The following is a 20,917-nucleotide window of genomic DNA, read 5'->3' as shown; positions in this document are numbered from 1 at the left end:
AGGTATAGCTGAGAATATTACTATATAAATGGGACTCAAACAGGAAGTAGGTAGGGAAACTGGAATCATACTTGTTGGAAATTATCCCCAATAAACATAGCATTGTCTGCACTTTGGACTTCTGCTCTTTTGCTGCTTGCTGTCTTGTGTGACAAGAACCAGAAAAGTGAGAGGGTGGAGAGAAAGTCCTCTAACAGGTAGGATGCTAGACTAAGGCCTGGTCTACACTGGGGGAGGGGGGGAGAGAGAAAGGATCGATCTAAGTTACACAACTTCAGCTCCATGAATAACGTAGCTGAAGTCGACATACTTAGACCCAGTCACTGCGGTGAGTCAACTGCTGCCGCTCCCCTGCGTTGACTGTGCCTGCACCTCTCACGATGCTGGAGTACAGGAGTCGATGGGAGAGCGCTCGGAGGTTGATTTATCGCATCTAGACTAGATGCGATAAAATCGATCACTGCCCGGCGGGTAGACATACCCTAAGACTTGAGGGACTGGGGTTTGATTCCCTGCTCTAACGCTGCCCTGTGTGACTTTGGGCAAGTCACTTAAATGGGGAAACCAAGGCACACAGTTATATGGGGATAAAAGCACTGCCCTATGTCCCAGAGGTGGTGTGAAGTGCATTACAGATTGTGAAGTATTTAGATGCTGTGGGGATAGGGGTGAGAAGAGTACTTACGACAGAAGTGATTTCATAATGATCATAGATAAACTTTGAGAGACAACATGTGAAATGGTATAACTTTGAAAACAAGCTCTCTCCTCCCTTCCTCAATCACATGCTGTAATTAACACTGCCCATCTTAACACCTGGCGTCTTAGAGAATACCTTTTATAAGCAGATCTCAAAGTAGCACCTTACTTGTTGAAAACAGCCTCTTTATTATAAGAGTGATCTGTAGCATACAAAAGAAAAATATTAGTATATACACAATTTTTTGTTGTAAAAATGAAATTCACACAGAAATCAGTAAAAAGAGAAGGCCATTTAGTGTTGCATATCATAGATAGCTATGACATATTTCCAGTTCAGGGGAATTCTCTCTCTCACACACACACACACACACACACACAACTTCCAGATACAAGATGCAATGAGCTCAAGACAGAATGATACAGTTCAGACAGATGTGCATAATGATTATTGGCTTGATTCTCCATTACAAGCTTGGGTCTCTGAGGGCAGACTCCACCCTGGAAAGCACAACTCCTCCAGGTTACATTAGAATGATTTGCTTACTGGCTAGCAGAGGGAATACATTTCAGTCAGGTTCCTTCCATGGCACTGCCTTTGAAGACACATTTACAAAGTGCTGGGCATATACTGATCTTAGACCCAGCTGTATGGATTGTGGTTTAAGACACATTGGCAATTTTATCCTGAAAGGCATCATGGCACCAGACAAACATGACATGCAATCTTGCCAAGAGTGAAAAATATGTATCTCACTCCACAGACTTATAGAATTAAACATAGAAGGCTGGAATGAAAGGACCACGTATGCACAGAACCCAAAATTCACTCTGTACAAAACAAAGGGGAAGATTTACAAAGCCTGGTGTGAATAGACATTTTTTGGAACTTTTAAATAAAACAGGTCAGTGACAAAGTTTTTTGGATTTAAATGGCATTCAGAGACCCAAACACAGTACAACTGCATCAGCAGGAGAAAGTGAACTGATGCCCAAAAGGGAAACTGACCAGTTTAATGGTAAATGCAAAAGTGAGACAGGATCAATGGTGAAAAATATAGTGGCTCTTCCAAATTCTCCATGTGGCAACTAGTTAGTGTTGTAGGTTTTTCAAAACCTATGTTAATAATATGGAGTTTTATGTTGATAATGGGCCAGAACATCAGCTGGTCTAAATCAATACAGTGATTCCAGGTGCTGTAAACAGCACAGCTTCAGTGAAGATCTGGACACGTGCGTCAGAGTCCAAAGCTGTCTTCTTGCAGCTGTTGTGAAATATACTGGGGGACAGGGAGGAAGACACACCAGGTGATCATTTGTAAAGTACTAGGGGGCATTATTTGCACCTGTGAAACCAAAACAGTAGCCCTTTGCCTTCCAAAAGTGAGAGGAAGTGGGTTCAGAGGTTGCCCAAGTGTAGTTAAAACACCCCTCCTGCGTTTTTAGCCAAGCCTCAAACCAACAGCAGTGTTTACATTGTTTTAAAAAAAAATCTTGCAAACCCAAAACATTGCAGCCATTGTGCTAGAGTATGAAAACCTCAGTGTGAAACTGACTTGTAACTAACTGCCCTTAACAGAAGAGAAAAAAATATGAAATGGGTTTAAACCCCCCCCCCCAAAAAAAAACTTTTTGCCCAATTTTAATCATTAAGGGGGGAATTTTGAAGCATGACCTGGTGTTTAGGAGCACAAGTTTCAGGCAATTCAGAGAGATCTGTGCTCCGAAATCGCTCACAGGTTTTTTAGAAGTCTTCCCCTTAGTTTGTAACAAGAACTGTGGGGTCATTTTCAGAAGGATGTGACATATGACTTAGTAAAAGGAGGAATCCACTTACGCAATCGCCAGCAGTTGCAAATGGGTAAGAGGCAAACTATTTTCTCCCTCGGCCACTCCCAACCTGCTAACCACAAGCTGATTGGGAAGTACAGAATGAAGGCCAAGCTCAGCGTTTTTAACAGCCCCCATGGCAGTCCCCAAAGCTGATCACAAAACAGGCACTGGCCAAAGCGCCAACTCAGCCTGAATCCAATCGCAGAGGGGGACTGGAACCTTGAATACTTTGGGCCTGGTTCCATCAGCCTCATGTAGCATTTTTACCCGAGTGCATGCAAAGACCCAGCGGTGTTTCACATCCACTTGGCACTGCAGTGGACCTTCCATCAGATGCAGAACGTAGGCATTTTGTCTGCTTTGAAGGCTTTTGCGGCATTAAAGAGACAAGATGCTTCAAGGTGCCTTCTACTGACATAACAGCCCAGAGTATTCAGGGTTCAGACACTGGGTGTCTCAGGTTTAACATGAATGAGCCTCAGCCAAGAGTTTTCAACAATGACTAAGGATTTTGGGTGCTTCAACTTTCGGCTACCCTTAAAAGGGGCCTCATTTGCAGGAATTGCTGACCACCTGTTTTCTGAAAATCTAGTCCCATTGGAGGAGTCTCAGGCTGGACTTCCCCCAGACTCACTACTGAAATCCAGAGCCCTCGTGTTTAGCTGACCTGTGGCTCATTCACAGCTGCAGCAGTTCCCCCGTGCTCCACTCCAAATCTGCAAGAATCCACGTCTGCCTCACAAAGCCTTGTCCTTCAGTCTCATGGCACAAGACAGAGCCCAGCCTTTGCATATGGGATATCAGAGTTCTCCTGCCCAGAGAACATGACTGTCACCTTTAACCAGCGTACTTTTCTTTTACCCCAGTGAAACTGGGATGCGTTCTGTGGTGTACCATTTCATTGCTCACATTAACATGTTGACTCTGCAGTATAGTGAGAAACTGCTAGGTACCCCAGGGAAGGTTCTAAGCCCCACCCCAACCCCAGTTTGAAACAGGATCATGCCCTGTATTTTTTTTGCACAATTTTTACTCAAATCACTAGCAACTTCCATTTCCGCTCCATTCAGCGCTTGGAACTAGATTCACTGCTGTCCTGCACCTTTGCACTAACAGGAACCACAGCACAAAGTAAGCACAAGATGCTAACTGGGTCAGAACAACTCTGGGGAAAAACAGAGCTGATCACAAATGTGGCTTGGAAGCAGAAGGGGCAGTGCCATCATACTGGGAGAACAGCTGGAGCCGGAGCACTGGGTGGCAGAGCTAGAAATCAGCCCATTTATGAAGTCCCTCTAGCAGACCACCTTTCCCACTGAGATGAAGACGACAGAGCCCAACACCTGGATCCAAGCCCCAGCTACAGAACCCCTAGTCACTGACTGACCTAGCACTAAGGCAGCGGCACATGCTCCAGAAATACACTAATCAGGGGACTGCACATGCTACCAAGCCAGAGGGAAGTTAGACAAGTTGTTAGTTGGGCCCAGCTAACCCACTGGTGCTTCCACCATGCCGTATCTAAAAGCCTGCAGCATCAATGCCTCCGTCAGCACCAAGCCAGCCCTCCCAACACGCAGTGCTGTCCCTGACAATTGGCAAAGCTTTGCATGCCATTTGGGTGCAAACGCAGCCAGCCCTGGCAAAGCAGCTGGCCTGCTTCCTCTAAGTGCTGCAGCTTTTCCAGCCAACCCTAAAAATAATTGGAGCCTAATTTTTTTCCTTCCCTAAACTGAATCTACCCCCCACCTTACACTTTTGCTGTCAAACAGGTTCTGAAACTAGCCAAGCCACTTGGTAACACACGGAAAAACTCCATCTTTCTACCTTACGATCCATTAACAAACTCTGCCCCAGAGGAAAGTCTGCCTATGCCTCCCACTCCTGCTGCCTCTGGATCAGCAACATCAGTGCTTAGCAACACTGCAATGCCAGGAGGGACCGAAGGGACTGAGGACAAGACCACTTGGAAATTCCCAAGGGAAACCCGAGATGAACACTTCAACCCCTTAGGCAGTGACAGTCCCACCCTCCAAGTAGTCTGATTGCTGATCAGTTTGGATGCCGCAGTGGCACCGACAAGTGCTCAAAGCCAACAGATGGGGACTAGTGCTTTTCCCCAAAGGAGCGCAGGGGAATCCCACTGAAATTCAATGGGAGTTGGTGCCTGAAACCCTTTGGAAATCTAAGACACTGAGCTCAAAATGCCAGCCCCACCCCGACTGCACCATGGGCTCAGCTGCCAATCCCCGGGGGAAGAAGGCAAAGCTTTTTTGGCACAAGTGTTGCTAACATGGGATAAGCAGTTTAGATCTATAGCTTATGGCCGTTTACCCTCTCTAGGCAGCGCAGGGGAATAAACTGCAATCCAGGCTCAGTCCACGAGCAGGAACATCTGGTTCCCTGGTGGGGTGTGCTGAGAAGGCAACATGCGAACTGTCGTGGTCCAATCCCTGGAAAACCCTCGCTGCTGTAGGAGAGAGATTTCCAAGGTGACCTGCATGATGGAGACTGGGGAGCACAGCATGTGCTGTGCTTGTGCAGCTGAGGTGTGTGGCTGGGAGGTCTGTATGGCTTAAGATTCTCAAAACCCCTGGGGGACGTCCCTCCTCCCCCAGATTGCCCATGCACACAAAGCCACTGCCAGCCACCAAGGGTTTGTCTAGATGGGGAAACTGACTTATTCCACTTTCACATTCTCAGCTTGCTTCCCGCTCCCCAAACAGCACTGCAGTAAGCAAGGCTAAGGTTTCCAATCAGCACCCAATTCCCAGTGAAATTCAACAGGAGTTCAGAGACTAAATCCCCTCTGTCCCTTTAAACATCCCACCCTGAAAGGGTTTTTTCCATATTAAAAGGATGTCTCCACCTACCCTAGATTGCACAGTGCAGATTTAAAAAGGGGGAGGGAGGTTAACAAGCAACACAGTCATTTAATAAGCACCCACTAGAGCTCTTCCCCATTAGGGAAATAAAGCACCCACAGGAAAGTGTGCAGTGCTGGGGTTTTAAGGCTAAGTTTTTCAAAAATGAAGCAAGAGATTTAGATGCACAGCTCTTGTTAAAGTTAACAGGGCTGGTGTATCTAAACCCCTTTAGCTCAAGTCCAAACCACAGATACAGACTGAGTTGTTCAAAACAGCCTCTGTGTACTGAATGGATAGGGCAAAGCAGTGTGGATCCCTGGCATGTCACCACACCCAACTTGAAATAGACCAAAAAGCAGTCTCAGAAAAGCAAGGAGCTTCTTCCTTCCAACAGTGGCACGTCCAGCAAGGAAATCTGCTGCAGTCAATTACTGATCCTTTGTGTTAATACCCCAGCGCGTCTCCTTCACAGTTGAACAAGGCTTCATGTGGGGGAATCACCCATTTCCTGCACCAGCAACTCACTTGTCCAGCCATCGAGAAAAATATCCCATCAACAGAAAGGGCGACACATACAAACCCCTCCAGAAAGCGGGCTGAGTTCCTGGGGCAGGAAGTAGATGCAGGAGCCAGGAAGGGATTTTTAGGGCTGGTGAGATGTCCTGAGCTGATAGGCCCAGGAGGCTTGTTTCTCATTGAAGCGTTGGCTGCAAAGCAATCTTCCCCGCTTCACTTCACTGAATGCCTCGTGCCTACCTCTCCTGGACTGAATTAGCCACAGACCAAAGGCAAGGCCAGCTTTGAAATCAGACTCCCCCAGCTGAATTGCAAAAAGGTCTTAAAGCTGCTATGCGATCAGTTCACCCAGAAACGCAGGCAGGGTTATGTCAGAATCACTATCCCCCTTCCCCATCTGACTCCCACACAGGTTGGAAAATGGAACGACCCACCAGGGGATATAGCCAAGACACCTCAATATTCTATCAGATGTGGAATGAACCAACGCCGCGCAGCCCTTCCCGCCCTGCGCGGGAGACCGGATGAATCCCTCCCCTCAAGTGAGGTGACATTCAGAGACAGGAGAGTTCTCCACTCAGGACAAGCGAGGTGCCACATGACCCTGATGTGCTGAACTGATGGGCACAGGCAGGCAGGTTCTGGCCCTGCACTCCGTGAAGTCTGTGCTGACAGGACACTTCACCCCGGGGGGAGAGACTCGGAGCTCTGGGGTAGGAACGATGCAGAGCGCGCTCACTGTCAGGGCAGCAATCAGAGGTCTAGGAGTGCCCGGGGGGAGGGAAGAGATGATCTCAGAGCAATACTGGCTTGGCGAGCTGGCATGGCTGCTCTTCCTCTTTCACATCGGTGCCAACTGAAATCAGCGGCGGCGTGCCAGCACACATACAGTAGAACCACACCGGGAGGCTTCCACCACCCAGGGGAAGGAGGGGGTGTCACTGCCCAGCTGCAGAGAACACTCAAAGCAACATAACCAGAGGAGCCCAGGCACCCGAGTGCTCAGGCTGGAATGGCTGCAGAAGACTTTTGATGCAGCAAGCTGGGATCTCACTGGTATAAATTAACACAGAATAACTTAGAGAGGCACTAGGAGGAGAGCCAGCGTGCTAGGCACAGGGCATGCCCCAGATGGATCGGTCCATTGCTCCCTGTGCACCGGCGAAGACGGCACTCAGCCCTGCTCCAGGCTCTCCGCTGGAGCCTGCACAGCTGAGTAGGAGGCAGCGCCATGCGAGAACTGGCGGGTGAAGAAGGAGGCTGTCCGCTTGGGTTTCACACGCTTGATCTCTTTACCTGGAGCCCAAGGAGCGGGTAAGAGGGTGGGGAGGAGAGATACAGGCACAAGTCAGCCCTGGATTCACTCACTGGATTCCACGGGGCCACAGCTTAATGGTGGGAGCTGAAAATGGCTAACAAAATGACTGCTTCCCCCAAGACACAGCTCCCGAGAGTCACAGCAGCGCTTAAGGCAGGATTTGTGGGTTCTGTCCTCACTAGGGGAAGGGGGGGGAAGCTGGGAGCCAGGATGCCTGGGTTCTCTCACTGGCTCTGCAGGGAAGTAGGGTCTAGTGGTTAGAGCAGAGGAACGGGCATCAGGACTCCTGGGTTCTATCCTTGGCTCTGGGAAGCTAGTTGGGTCTAGTGGGTTACAGTAGCGGGGACTGGGAGCCAGGACACCTGGGCTCTATCCCAGGCTCTGCCACTGACTCACCCACCAGTTTGGTCCCCCTGGTAATGCTGGGGTGATAATGGGGCTATGAGACTCCACCAGGGGTGACTTGAATGAGAGATACAGGAGGTTCCAAAGGACTGGTAGAGGGCAGGGCAGGCCCAGTTGTGGCTCCAAGCTGGGTGCAGCACCCCAGGATGAGACCCCCTGGCCCCCTTACCATCCTCAATGTAGTCTATGGTGGCGAGGTGCTGGATACGGCTGCAGACCACGCTGTTCTGCCGTCGCAGCTTGGGGCGCTGCTTGCTGGCCAGAGGTGGCAGTGTGGGGCTCTGGAGGGTGCTGTTCTCCAGGGCCGATGCCTCGGCTGCTACATTCAGCTCCAGACAGTACTCGATAAGGCCACTCATCAGCTCTGCCTGCAGGGAGAGGGGGTTGTCAGTCAGCTGGGCCTTCCTCACTAGGGCGCAGCGGGGACTGACAGGCTCAGGGAGGTGGGGAATGGGACAGGAGGCCATTCCTCTATAGGGGCACAAGGTCTGATCAGGCCCCATGCAGGGGGGATTGGCTGGCTCAGGGAATGGGACCTGAAGACTTCCTCCTCTAACCCAGCCCAAGAAGAGCCTGTTCCCAGTGCGGTGGCTGTTTTTTTGGCCTGTGAAACAAATCCAGGCTGCAGCAGGGGAAGACAGCCAGTGCTGTGACGGGAGCATTGCTCCAAGCACTGACTATACCCCCTGCTGCTCGCTGGCAGCCTCCATGGGGTGGCCAGATGCTGGATGGGGCCCAGAAACCGAAAACACCCCAGAGATCCCAGTCACCTGCTTGGAGTAAATCTTCAGCAGCTTGTTGACCAGGATCCCTTCATTTTCCCCATCGAACTCCAGCCAGAGAATGTGCTCTTCCTCCTCATCGGGGTATGTGTGGTCCCACGAGAGCTCCTGGAACCGCAGGCCCAGCAAGACGTGCTGCCATAGAAAGAGGGATGGAGCATGGGACCTTTCTCTCCCAGGGGATGCCAGCTACAATCCAGCCCCAGGGCGGGGGGAATGGTTGGCTGGCTTTTGGGGTGGGGAATGGGACATGGGGTCTTTTCCTTCTAGGGGGCACTGGCTGTGATCCGGCCCCATAGCAGGGGGACTGGCTGGCTTAGCACGTTGGAAAACAGAGCACACATATGGGCAGTATTAGGAGGCACTAGAGTGTGTGGGAAGCAGCACTAGGGGGCTCTGGGTGGTCCAGGGAGTATCTGGGCAGCACTAGGAGGTGCTGTAGGGATATGGGGGATCCAGAGGCAGCCTTCAGCCATGTTCTTGTGCACAGCTCTCATGCACCCCCCCCACCACTGGAGATCCCCTGAGCAGTGTTACCTTCTCCTTGCTATCCATGACGTACACACCCTCCAGGCTGATGGCGACCGACACTGCCTTGCGCCCTCCCCGGTGCAGGAAGCCCTGGGCTGGCTTGTCAATCTCCCCATAGAAGAAAGCGCAGCTGGAGAGACACACACACCTGTCGCACCAGGGCAGGTAGGCCTCACACTGGGAAGTGCTCGGATTGCACAAGCGCTCACTAACAGAATTGGGAAGACCTGGGGATTTGTCCCCCTGGGCACCATATTCCTCCCCCATCTCCTCCAAACCACAGACAGCAAAGATACAGGCGCTATTACGAGATCTTGTCACGCTACGGCCAGGAAATGGTTCTTGCACAACTAGGTCCCTGCCTGAGGGGCACAGGCAGACCGCGAACAGGGGAGATGGTGGGATTGTTGGGCTGGGATTGCCAACCCACCCCCCCATACTGACAGGTGCAGGAGTTACCAGGTTATTCTGCAACCAAGTGCCCAGACTCACCCATAGTATGGCAGCTGGTGGCACCTCTGCAGATAGGCCCGGTAGTGCTGGCGCAGAGCTTCAGGCTCGTCGCAGGCTGCCTCCTCCCGCACTGTTTGGTAGGCCTGGAGCAGCCCCTGCTCGTAGGCTGGCTGCTTGGCCCCCCGCTTCCACAGCGCTGTCAGCAGGCTGTGCCCCCGCCGGCACAGGTGAGCGGGCAGGAAGGCCTCCAGCTTCTCCCTGCAGGGACAGCACAGCTCTCAGAGCAGGGGGGCAGCTGCCCCCCCATGACTCCCAGACTAAGACAGCTCCCTCCCCTTCAGCCCCTCCACTCCTGGGCTATGACACCTCCTTCCCCATAACCCTCTTTACTGAGATTCCACGCTCCCCCATTAAGGGAGCCTCCTGATCCAGTTAACCATCCCCCCTCCTCTCCAGCTCCCCTGCTGAGATTGTAACTTGTGTGGATACCACCCAGGAAGGAGAGGAAGAGAGACAGGACTCCTGGGTTCTATTCCGAGCTCTGCCACAGTCAGGATCAGAAGCATCACAGCTTACAGAATATTTACAAGTACATCCCTGGCATCATCTCCGTTCTGCACACAGACAGGTCGATGGAGGGCACGTTTTAAACAGCTGCGACTAGACTCACCAGGAGAGGTGGGTGTTGCAATGCTGCACGCATTACCTCACTGAATAGCACCATTGTTCACAAGCAAGCCCAGAGAAGCTGCCCCACAGTCAGAGCATTGCTGGGTGGGACAGTGAGCCATTATCCTGGCTCAGGATCCCAGCCAATCTCGCATTCTTTGGGAGCGAGTGAGCTGCGTGGGATCAGCAGACCCCCTACCAGGAGCATCCAGCTGCACAGAGTAGGGGAAACCTGCCCCATCTTCATTCACCAGCATGACTCCAAGCATGGGAAAGCACATTCAGCAGGGGGACTAGGAGTGGTGCTCCTCAGTTCTATTCCCAGCTCCAGGAAAGGAGTGGGGTCCAGTGGTTAGAGCAACAGCGGGCCAGGAGCCAGGATTCCTGGGTCCCATTCCCAGTTCTGGGAGGGAAGTATATACTCAACTAGATTACGGACGTCAAACATACAGCCTGCAGACCAAGCATGGCCTGTATGATGTATCTGTGGCTTGCATAACATTCCAATGGTATAAAATCTCAAGCTTCCCAATGTCACCGGAGTGTGACTGATATCACAGCACCTGCCTGAGTCTGCCAAGAGCTCAACACAATAGCTCAGAGATGGATTGGGAGGAATGCCCTGAGTGCAAGCAACACGGTGAGGCCTGCCTGAGCCTACAGAGAGCCTGAACCAATTGCTGGGGGGGTGGGGGGGGGACTGCCCTGAATGTAACTGACACATCTGAGTCTGGGGTCCGCTCCCCATGACACACATTAATCTCACTGGAGGTCGAGCTCTAAGATGACAAGTGTCAGACTGGTCCATGGCTGATCATTTTAGCAGATGGAAAGGGAGAGGGGGTGAGCAGCAACTGTTGTAGGGAAGGGAGGGAAGAGAGAAGAAAGAAGGAGAGAAAGAGAAGAAAGATGGGAGAATGAAGAATGAAAATGGGAAAGCAACAATCAGCCTACAGCTTTGCTCCTGGACCGATAACTGAGCGCAGGAACAGAAGCGTAGCTGCCACAGCTTGTAAAGCCTCTACACTCAACTCAATGGCATTTCTCTGTATAGACACAACAATCGTTTTTGACTGCTGCAAAATTTCAGGAAATGTTCTAGGCATCAATGGCCAGACCCCAATGGATTGAGGGTGGGGGGGAAATGAAAAACCACAAGGGGAAAATACGGAGGACGCATGGAGCCTCTGCTTCATGTGATTTACACAGGCAGGGTCAAGCACTTGTGCATAAATCAAACAATTAGTTGATGGCTCTATGCCTTCAGCATAACACCACCCCTGCTTCTCTCTGCTCATCCTCCCAAGAGTAACACATTTGCATCCCAAATGACTAATTGCCCAGATGGAAAGAATAAAGGGGAGAAGGGGGGAAATAGGAGCATGCACACAACCCCTGGCACAGGGAGGAGAATGGGAGACCCTGACATGGGAGTAAGGGGACTGTGTGGCATCCAAAACCCCTAGCATAGGGGAGAGGGCTTTTCTGAGAGGGTGCCCCTGAGCTGGAAGGTGGCACCTAGAGAACTGTGGAGGGATGTATGGAGCCCCTGTGCAATGCGCTTGGCCTACGCAAGCTACCAAGCATACAGCCCCCCTAGTAACTGCATAAAGACTGCTCTCCCCTTGCTCCCAGGTCCAGATCCACCCCAACAGGAGACCTACTGGGCATCCAAGGGGGAGTACATAGCCCTGAGTTTATACCCCGGCACACAGTTAAAAGGCTGATCCTCCAGATGACTGACACCTCTGCTCTAGACAATGCCCCCCAATCCCCTTACTTCAAGGCACAGGCTGTATGCTGGTCCTGGTCGTAGGGACCCAGCTGCAGCCTGCAGACCAGGGCCCCCAGCTGCTCGCAGTCCTCCACGTCACACGGGTAGCGTCCCTCCAGGATGTTGAACTTGGCCTCTTCGTACAGCAGCCGCAGGACAGCCTCGTTTTCGATCTGCAGGCCAAAGGATGTGATCAAAGCTAAGGCCAGAGAGTGGCTCCAGTTCCACCTCTGGCTCAAGCTGGGCTGCCTGGGAGGTTAATTTTAAGGCCAAAAGGGCTTAATCAATCATCTAATCTTCTCTCCCGTCTGACACAGGCCATTACATTTCACCCAGCTACCCCTGTATTGAGCCCAGTCCCCGATCGATCTCTTCCAGCCTTGATGTGATGGCTTCAAAAGATGGAGACTCCGACACTCCCCTTGAGAATTCGTTGCAGTGGTTAATCACCTGCACTGTTAAAAACTGGTGCCTTATTTCTAATTGGAACATGTCCACCTTGTGGTTCCTCTTCTGCCTCTCTTTGCTAGGTGAGAGCCCTGTAGTGGAACTGGCTGGGAAGCAATTCCATTGGATGGAAAAATTTGAAGTTTCAACATTTGTTTTTGTTCTGATGGGAGAAGGAAAGTGAAATGTTTCAAAATTTCTCATGCCCCCCACCCTGTAGGATACAAGCACTTGAACGTGGGTCCCTTACATCCAACACGCTGCTCCCAATCTAAATCTGGCAGAGCAAGGACTTGAACCCGGGTTTCCCACATCCCAGGAAAGCACTCTAACCACTGCACTACTGGCCCACCTCTTTCTTGGTAGCCCTCCCGGGCCTGGAGAAGTTTTCCCTGCTACATGCATCAAAACAGGTTTCTGCAGAGTTTTGGTTTCCACAATCTGGCATTTTCCAAACACAAATCATTTTGTTGACTAATTCCCAAATAGTTCTATCCTTTTGGTATGTGGGGTTTGCTCCCCAGGAAGATTTCCCACACTAACAGATCCTCTCTCAATCTGCTTTGCAGTAAAATGAACAGACTGAGCTGCTTCAGTCTCTCGCTGCATGGCACTGGAAACAGAGTTAAATTAAACCGAATTTACAACATCTCCAGAGGAGCTGGAACCAGCTAGAATTCAAATCTGTGGTTAGCCAGTGTGACTTTCCCACTGTAGATGATGCCTAAGGAACCAGAGCAGGAGGCCGAGGGACTGATTTGACAGCTTGACAGAAAGTCCAGAACACCAGGTTGGTCGCAGAAAGATTTTACAAAAGCCTAGAAACAGAGCAGATGTTTTTGTAGGAGGAATGCTCTTAGGGCCCAGCATTGGGACACAGGACACCTGGGTTCTATTCCTGGCTCTGCCACCGACTCCCCTGTGTGACCTTGGGCAAGTCACTTCCCCTCTCTGTGTTTCAGCTTCCCCATTCGTGTAACAGCAAAAATAATCCCCCATCTCTCTAGGATTGTCTCTCAGCATGTACCCATGCAGTGCCCCACATGACGTAGCCCTCACCTCGGGTAAGGGATGGTCTGTGCGGTGCCTGGCACAACAGGGACCATGATCAGGGCTGCCAGGGAGGGAACACCTGTGCAGCGCTACTGCAACAGAAACTGTGAATGACAAGGCTGGGATTTCCCGACAACCCCATCTCTTGTGGGCTTGCAGTGGGTTAGGCTCTTAACTCCCCAGATAATCAGAGGCTAAATAATAAGTTGATCAATATGCAAAAGGCCTCGCCACACAGTCAGAGGTGAGTGACACCAGCAGAGGAGACTCAGATAGGAGCCCATGTGCTCACCTGCAGCTCCCTTCTCTTCGGGAAAAACACGTTCCTTCTGAACTGCAGGGAAGGCTCATCTGGGAGACAAGAGACACCCCAGTAAAGACATGTACATGGCCCAAGAGTCTGCTTTCCCACCGCCTCCTGGAAACTGGGGAGCCAGCCAGGCCAGAAACAAAGGTCAGAGCTGGGAAGAGAACCCCAGAATCCCAGCTACCAACCCCACTAGATTCCCTGCCCTCCCCCAACTGGGGATGGAAACCCAGAGCCCTGACTCCTGCTCCCTGCTCTAACCCACTAGATGCCTCCCCTCCCCCAGCTGGGACTAGAACCTACGATTCCTAACTCCCAAAGCTTTCACCCACTTGACCACATCCCCCTAGGAGTCCTGGCTCTTTTCACACACACCCACTCTAGCCATTGGTGTACACTCCCCTCTGTACAACTAAGCCAGGCGGGATGAGCTCAGCAATTGGAGGAGGGCATTCCAAGGTCGAGGCGGGGGTGTCAGTGGGCCAGAAAGGAGCAAGGAAGCTTCGCACACGCACCCTGCATGATCTCATCCTCCTGGCAATCAGTGAAACGCAAGAGCAGCTCCTGCCACTGGCGGCACACCTTGTATGGCTGGTGCTTCGGCTTCAGCTGCACCTCTAAGACAGAAAGAGAGAGTCTCTAAAAGAGCATCAGCCCTGCAGCCCAGGAGCCAGATGCAGAGTCAATTGTCCAGGGAACCCAGCCTGAAGTTGTTATTAATACTACTGTGGAACCCCGGAGTCCTGGCTCCCAGCCCCCACTCTTCTCCCAGTTATCAGGACAGAATCACAGTACTGTACTATGAATAATGCACACCCCAGAATGGGACTCCAATCTTGGCTGGGACCTCTAGGAACTACTGTCATACTACCAATAATGCACACCCCATAAAGAGGCCCTGTTGTCACCTGGGTCCTCTAGGCACTACCGTAATAGAAATAAAAGACCAGCCCTCCTAAACCACTTATAACCTACTAAATTCAACACTGCCAGGGCCCAGGGACAGTCAGGAGGTGGGGTGGGAAGGGAGAACTCACCGTCCCTCCCCCCTTTGTGAATGCTCCCTCTGTCCCCACAGACTGGAGGAGGCGGCAGAGGAGGGTTAACAGCTGTGCTCCTGACCATTGGAGTCCCAAGCAGGAGATGCAAAGGCCATTCACATAGCAGGTTGGGATGCCACAGGGGGAGACAGTGCTGCTAACTGAGCGCAGCAGAAGCACAGGTGGCAATGGAGACTGGCAGATGGAAAACAACATCCCAAACACTCACTGATCTGAAGCATAATCCACTTCCTGCAGTTCTTGATAGCACACCTGTTGGCATAGCTAAGGCTGTGTGTCTGTCAGCCTGTGGGAGGGGGGCTCAGGGCTGGGAGTGGGGAGGAGAGTCCTTACCTCGAGAGGGGGAGGGCCACCGGAAGCTGCCAGCAGGTCCGTGCAGCTCCTAGGCAGAGTGGCCAGGGGGCTCTGTGCATTGCCCCTGCCTGCGGGCATTTGCCCTGCAGCTCCGATTGGCTGTGGTTCGTGGTCAGTGGGCGCTGCACAGCCAGCATAGAGATCCCCTGGCCTTCCCTTCTCTGAGGAGCTGCAGGGACATACTGGCTGCTTCCGGGGAGCAGCATGGAACCAGGTAAGGAGCCTGCCAGCCCTGCCAACCGCCCCCCAAGCATCCGTGGCCCGCTCCCCCTCCCTCCGAGGCCCAAGTTTTAGTCAGGGGTATATAGTACACGTCATGGACAGGACACGGGCTGTGAATTTGTGTTTACTGCCCGTGACCTGTCCATGACTTTTACTAAAAATACCCATGACTAAAACGTAGCCATAGTCACAGCATGACACCTGGACAGAGACTGAGCCCTAATGACAGATGCAACACCTTATATAATAGTAATGCTGGATTCCAGACTCTGTGCTCTAACCACCAGACCCCACGCCCCTCCCACAGCTGGGGATAGAACCTAGGAGCCCTGACTCCCAGTCTCCCTTCACACTGAAGGGCATCAAACCCAGCAATACTGGTTGCAGCTGCTAAAAAGCCTGAGATGCTAAGTTTTGAAGACAGTGAGACATTGCTGGGACTCCTAATACCGGGAGAGGGTCAATGAAAACCAGCAGGCTGGGGAGATTGGGGGAGGTCTGAGAGAGTAAGCAAGAAACATCTGACAGGTTACAGCATGGCTGTGCTAGGGATGGAAGCTGATGGGAGATAAGGGAACAGATGTAAGTCAGATGACAAAGACATCAGCCAAGCTAGCTGGAACAGTACCATGAAATGATTCATTTTGCCTGGATGTTCCCTAGAAGTTTCCGTTTTGCTCCAGACATGCTCCCAGCTGGGAAGACTCAGGCTCAACAGCCCCAGATTAACCCACTGCCTGCCATTCAACACTTCCTGCTAATAACCCTCTGGCTGGGGGCTCAGGAACCACAGGGCAGAGACAGTTGAAGGACTTTTGCACGGGGTTCCCAGTTGCACTTAAAGCAAATGATTGTCCAGTAAGTGTGCAAAAGAGTGACTGTTACTAGTGTTCATCACAGTAAATCAATGTAACATCATATGCTCAGTGAGGAACTGTATCAACAGTCCCTGCACCCCACTCTAGAGGCAGCCATACCTCAGTACCCACCAAGGGACCGATTCCAAAAGCACTTTATTACAAACACAACAGTTGCTTTGACAACAGTTGAAATGCAGCCACTTCTGGGGTGATGTTTATACAGGGTTCCCTCACTCAGCACAGAGATGTGGCCACCTCCAGGGTGAGGCGCAGAGGCTGTTTAGAACAGAAAGCATTTCAGAACCTCTATTTAGGAACACAGGTGGATGGATACAGGAAGTTTCCTCATTCCTTATTTATTTTAACAAACAATGGCTGAGTCACACAACAGCCAGGGCACACATTTCCAACCCACCTTAAATCAAACAGCAACCATTTACTACCAGAATAGACAATGCAAAATGAGAAGCAGATAAATACTTTGTCAGTGGAAAGACAGGGCAGGCTAATGATTGCAGCACAGCACCAGGAGTCAGGACTCCTGGGTTCTATGCCCAGCTCTGGGAGGCCAGTGGGTCTAGTGTATAGAGTTGGGAGTCAGGACTCCTGGGTTCTATGCCCAGCTCTGGGAGGGCAGTGGGTCTACCAGTTAGAGCACTGGGCCGAGAGTCAAGACTCCTGGGTTCTATCCCAAGCAATAGGAGGGGACTGTGGCTTAGTGATCAGAGCTGGGAACCAGATTGCTGGGTTCCATTCCCCGCTCTGGGAGGGGAGGGGTAGCCTAATGGTTAGAGTGGAGGGGATTGGGAGTCAGGACCCCTAGGTTCCATTGCCAGCTCCACCAAAGAATCTACACATGACCTCAGACCAATCCCTTCCCCTCCCTGTGCTTAAGTTTTCCCTGTAAAAGGCGGTGATGAGACTTGCAAAGTTTTGGGTAATGCAACAGTAGAGAAGGCTATGCACGGGCCCCCGCCAGGTGATAGGAGTGTAACATAAGAGATCCTGACAATGAACCAAGCACCTCACCAAGCAAGGGAGAGATGAGCCACAGGGTGAAGACTTCCATGGCACACTCAGGAAGTTGCAGGGCGTCCCGGACGATGCGATGTAGCTCATGAACAGTGACAGACATCAGACTGTCCACGCTCAGCTGCACCACAGTGTCATCGATCAGATATACCAGGACATCCACCGCTAAGAGGAGAGCAGAGGGTCACAGTTTTCCTGTTTCATGAAAGTTTTGATACCCAAAAAAATTTTCCATCCCAAATTAAGATAAAAAGTCAAAAAACATGAACATTTTCACAAACCAAAGAGTTGACAAAGTTCAGTCCAGATCAGTTTTGATGCATTTCAATTTTGATCTTTTTTAATCTATATTTGCTAACATTTCCAAACAACACATCATTTTGACTCAAACCCTCAGAACTCTCTGGTTCAAAAAAAGACGACACAGCCTGTTAACAGCAAAACAGTTTATTTTCCCGAAAGTTTTTGAGCTCGGAGATTTGTCAAAACCGACCCTGTTTCATGAACAGTTTTGGTTTTGGCAAAGTTGAATCTTTGGGTGACAAACAATGTGTGGAAAAAGTCCTGACCTGATGTAGCCATGATACAGCTGACTGAACAGAGGCCCAAGAGTTGGCTTACATCAGGGGTTCTCAAACTGGGGGTTGGGACCCCTCAGGGAGTTGTGAGGTTATTACATAGGGGGTCACGAGCTGTCAACCTCTACCACAAACCCTGCTTTGCCTCCAGCATTTATAATGGTGTTAAATATATAAAAAATGTTTTTAATTTATAAGGGGGGGGGGGGCGTCACACTCAGAGTTTTGCTATGTGAAAGGAGTCACCAGTAAAAAAGTTCGAAAGCCATTGGCTTATATCAATCTTTATGCTCAACTCCAGGGCATTTCTCTGTCTGTAACACGGTAGCTTTTGAATGCTACATCCGAGTCGCTCCAAAACTTCCAGTAATATCCTAGGCAGATCCCTCTAGAACTTGGTGAAAAACAGTCACAAAAACTGGAAAGGGAGAAATGGGAGGCCCTATACAGCCGTGGGATGGGGGAAAAAGGGAATGGGGTTGCAGGAGTTCTTGAGGAAGAGGAGAATGGGAGCATGCCATACTGGGAGCTGGGGGGGAAGGGGTGATGCAGAAATGGAGGGACATAAGGAGCCCAGGGTGTGTAATGAGTTCAGCGTACACAAGCTATGAAGTGTGAGACGCTCTAGTAAATCCAATCCCGGAGATAGGACAAAAACCAAAGTCTTGCCTCTCTTTACCCTCCCCCCCCCGCCCCACTCTAGAGCCCATTCCCCTCCCAAAGCTGGGAAAAGAACCCACGGGCCTAGCTTCCAATCCCTAACTCGAAACCACCAGACAACCCACCCTCCTCTAAGAGACACCACCTGCCTTCCAAATGTCACCTACATCGGGCACACATGGAGGAGATGCTGCTTCGATGAGAGCGATCGGCCAAGCTGGGGGGGACAGCAGCCCCATCTGCGCCTTCCATCTGTAGACACACAAACATCGGTGGGGGGGAAGGAGGGGGAGAAAAGGTTCAGACCTTGATGAGGGTTGTCGCCAAGAGAGACACCCCCAGGCATACAGAGTTTTTCAGGGGAGGGCACATTGGGGTAAACAGCTCCAGGGGCTTCGAGGAGGGCATATAGATGGGAGCCAAGCCCCAGGGAACCTGGACTGGTGTGGGGGAGGACGTTGCTGGACCCAAGCAGGGGATAGGAGCCTCCAGCTAGAATCATAGAAGTGTAAGGACCCACTAGTTAGGGATCTTAGCAGCACTGGGAGACCCTTGTGTGTGTGGGGGGGGAAGACAGTGGATGGGAGCCCCCAGGCAGGAAGCCAGGGATATCCCCGGACCTTGCAGGGGGAGGAGATCCTGGGGCTCTGCATGCTCCCCAAGGTTGGGAGCCCTCTAGATGGGGGGTGCGGGGTCACTGACGGCCCTTTGGAAGAGGGGGTGCAGGGCCACAGGGGGAGTCGGCTCAAGGAGGAGGGGTGCAGGTCCCCACAGCGGGGGTGGCAGAGGGTCCCCTGTGGGGGCGGGACAGAGGGGCTCGAGTGTGAGAGGGGTGCGGGGCTCCAGAGCGGGGGGGGGGAACATTGGGTCTCTTGGGCTGGAGGAAGTGCGGGGCACTGGGCGGGATGGGCAGAGGGGCCCTGGTGGGGAGGGGGTGCGGGGCCCCAAAGCGGGAAGCCTGGGGAATCCCTTGGGGGGAGGGGAGCCTAGACCCCCGGAAGGCCCCGGGGGGCCTCCACTCAACCCTCCTCTCACCTCCATGGCGCCGAGCTCGCCGCCCGCCCGAATCTCTCCCGCTCCCTGCCTGGGTCTGTGCAGCTGGAAGCAGCCCGCGCTGCTTGCCCCGGAAGCTGGAGGGAGGGAGGTCCCGCCCAATCCCCGCCCGCTGCTGGCTCTGTGACGTCACGGAGATTCGCCTCGCCGAGCCTGACGGTTGGCGGCGGCGCCCGCCCCGGAATTGGATGTGCAGGTGAATCTGGTCCCGGGCAGGCGCGTGGTGCCGAGGTACGAACCGGGGGCTCCCAAACCCAGCAGTGAATTTTGAACCCGCCCGAGCCAACGGGGGTCGGGGCGGGGGCAGATAAACGGGCGGGCTCCGCCCTGCAGAACACCAGGCTGGGGGGTAGCCAATGGCACCCGGCCCCACCCCGCACGGGGGCGTTCGCTCGCAGGGCAGGGGTCACGCGCGGGCACCGGGCTGGGTGTTCCCGGCTCTGCCAACGCGTGAGCCTCCATTTCCCCTCCCCCCCTTTGGGTCTTGGCTGTGAGCAATTCGGGACGGGGGCTGCTGGCTCGCCGGGGTCAGGGGCTGTGCAGCACGTGACCTGAGGTGGGGCACAACCTGAGTCAGGGTCTGAGCAGCACCCAGGGGGGCCTGGCCCCGGGCTCCATGGGGCCCCTGTCTCGGTCAGGGTCTGAGCAGCGCCCAGTGGGACCCGGCCCCGGGCTCCGTGGGGCCCCTGTCTCGGTCAGGGTCTGAGCAGCGCCCAGTGGGACCCGGCCCCGGGCTCTGTGGGGCCCCTGTCTCGGTCAGGGTCTGAGCAGCACCCAGGGGGACCCGGCCCCGGGCTCCGTGGGGCCCCTGTCTCGGTCAGGGTCTGAGCAGCGCCCAGGGGGACCCGGCCCCGGGCTCTGTGGGGCCCCTGTCTCGGTCAGGGTCTGAGCAGCACCCAGCGGGACCCGGCCCTGGGCTCCGTGGGGCCCCTGTCTCGGTCAGGGTCTGAGCAGCACCCAGCGGGACCCGGCCCCGGGCTCCGTGGGGCCCCTGTCTCGGTCAGGGTCTGAGCAGCACCCAGTGGGACCTGGCCCCGGGCTCTGTGGGGCTCCTGTCTCGGTCAGGGTCTGAGCAGCGCCCAGGGGGACCCGGCCCCGGGCTCCGTGGGGCCCCTGTCTCGGTCAGGGTCTGAGCAGCGCCCAGTGGGACCCGGCCCTGGGCTCCGTGGGGCCCCTGTCTCGGTCAGGGTCTGAGCAGCACCCGGGGGACCCGGCCCCGGGCTCCGTGGGGCTCCTGTCTCGGTCAGGGTCTGAGCAGCACCCAGGGGGACCCGGCCCCGGGCTCTGTGGGGCCCCTGTCTCGGTCAGGGTCTGAGCAGCAGCCAGTGGGACCCGGCCCTGGGCTCCGTGGGGCCCCTGTCTCGGTCAGGGTCTGAGCAGCGCCCAGGGGGACCCGGCCCCGGGCTCCGTGGGGCCCCTGTCTCGGTCAGGGTCTGAGCAGCG

General features: G+C 53.3%; 1 protein-coding gene across 4 annotated transcripts; it reads right to left on the bottom strand.

Annotated features, from left to right (window-relative positions):
• Positions 1 to 868: 868 nt before the first annotated feature.
• FRMD8 (FERM domain containing 8) lies at positions 869 to 19,705 on the bottom strand. 4 transcript variants are annotated; one of them, XM_030568348.1, is made up of 11 exons: positions 19,457 to 19,705; positions 18,589 to 18,673; positions 17,181 to 17,348; positions 14,170 to 14,271; positions 13,640 to 13,698; positions 11,854 to 12,020; positions 9,444 to 9,662; positions 8,958 to 9,099; positions 8,409 to 8,555; positions 7,808 to 8,006; positions 869 to 7,211 (listed from the first exon to the last, which is right to left on the bottom strand). In XM_030568348.1, exons 1-11 carry the CDS (start codon positions 19,460 to 19,462, stop codon positions 7,090 to 7,092), a joined length of 1,416 nt encoding a protein of 471 aa, XP_030424208.1. In that variant the 5' UTR covers positions 19,463 to 19,705; the 3' UTR covers positions 869 to 7,089. The 4 variants fall into 4 exon arrangements, with proteins under 4 accessions (XP_030424208.1, XP_030424210.1, XP_030424211.1 ...); XM_030568350.1 differs by lacking the exon at positions 14,170 to 14,271; XM_030568351.1 differs by lacking the exon at positions 14,170 to 14,271 and having other exon boundaries at positions 8,958 to 9,081.
• Between the last annotated feature and the right edge of the window lie 1,212 nt (positions 19,706 to 20,917).

This window comes from Gopherus evgoodei, chromosome 7 (genome assembly GCF_007399415.2).
Source record: "Gopherus evgoodei ecotype Sinaloan lineage chromosome 7, rGopEvg1_v1.p, whole genome shotgun sequence".
Classification (NCBI taxonomy): Eukaryota; Metazoa; Chordata; order Testudines; family Testudinidae; genus Gopherus; species Gopherus evgoodei.
This window is presented reverse-complemented; position numbering and strand designations above follow the sequence as displayed.

Coding starts and splice junctions, on each gene's coding strand:
- FRMD8 (XM_030568348.1), bottom strand. Junction 9,663..11,853: donor CATACAGCCTGTGCCTTGAA/GTAAGGGGATTG, acceptor CTGTCCCTGCAG/GGAGAAGCTGGAGGCCTTCC. Junction 7,212..7,807: donor CATAGACTACATTGAGGATG/GTAAGGGGGCCA, acceptor CTTGGGCTCCAG/GTAAAGAGATCAAGCGTGTG.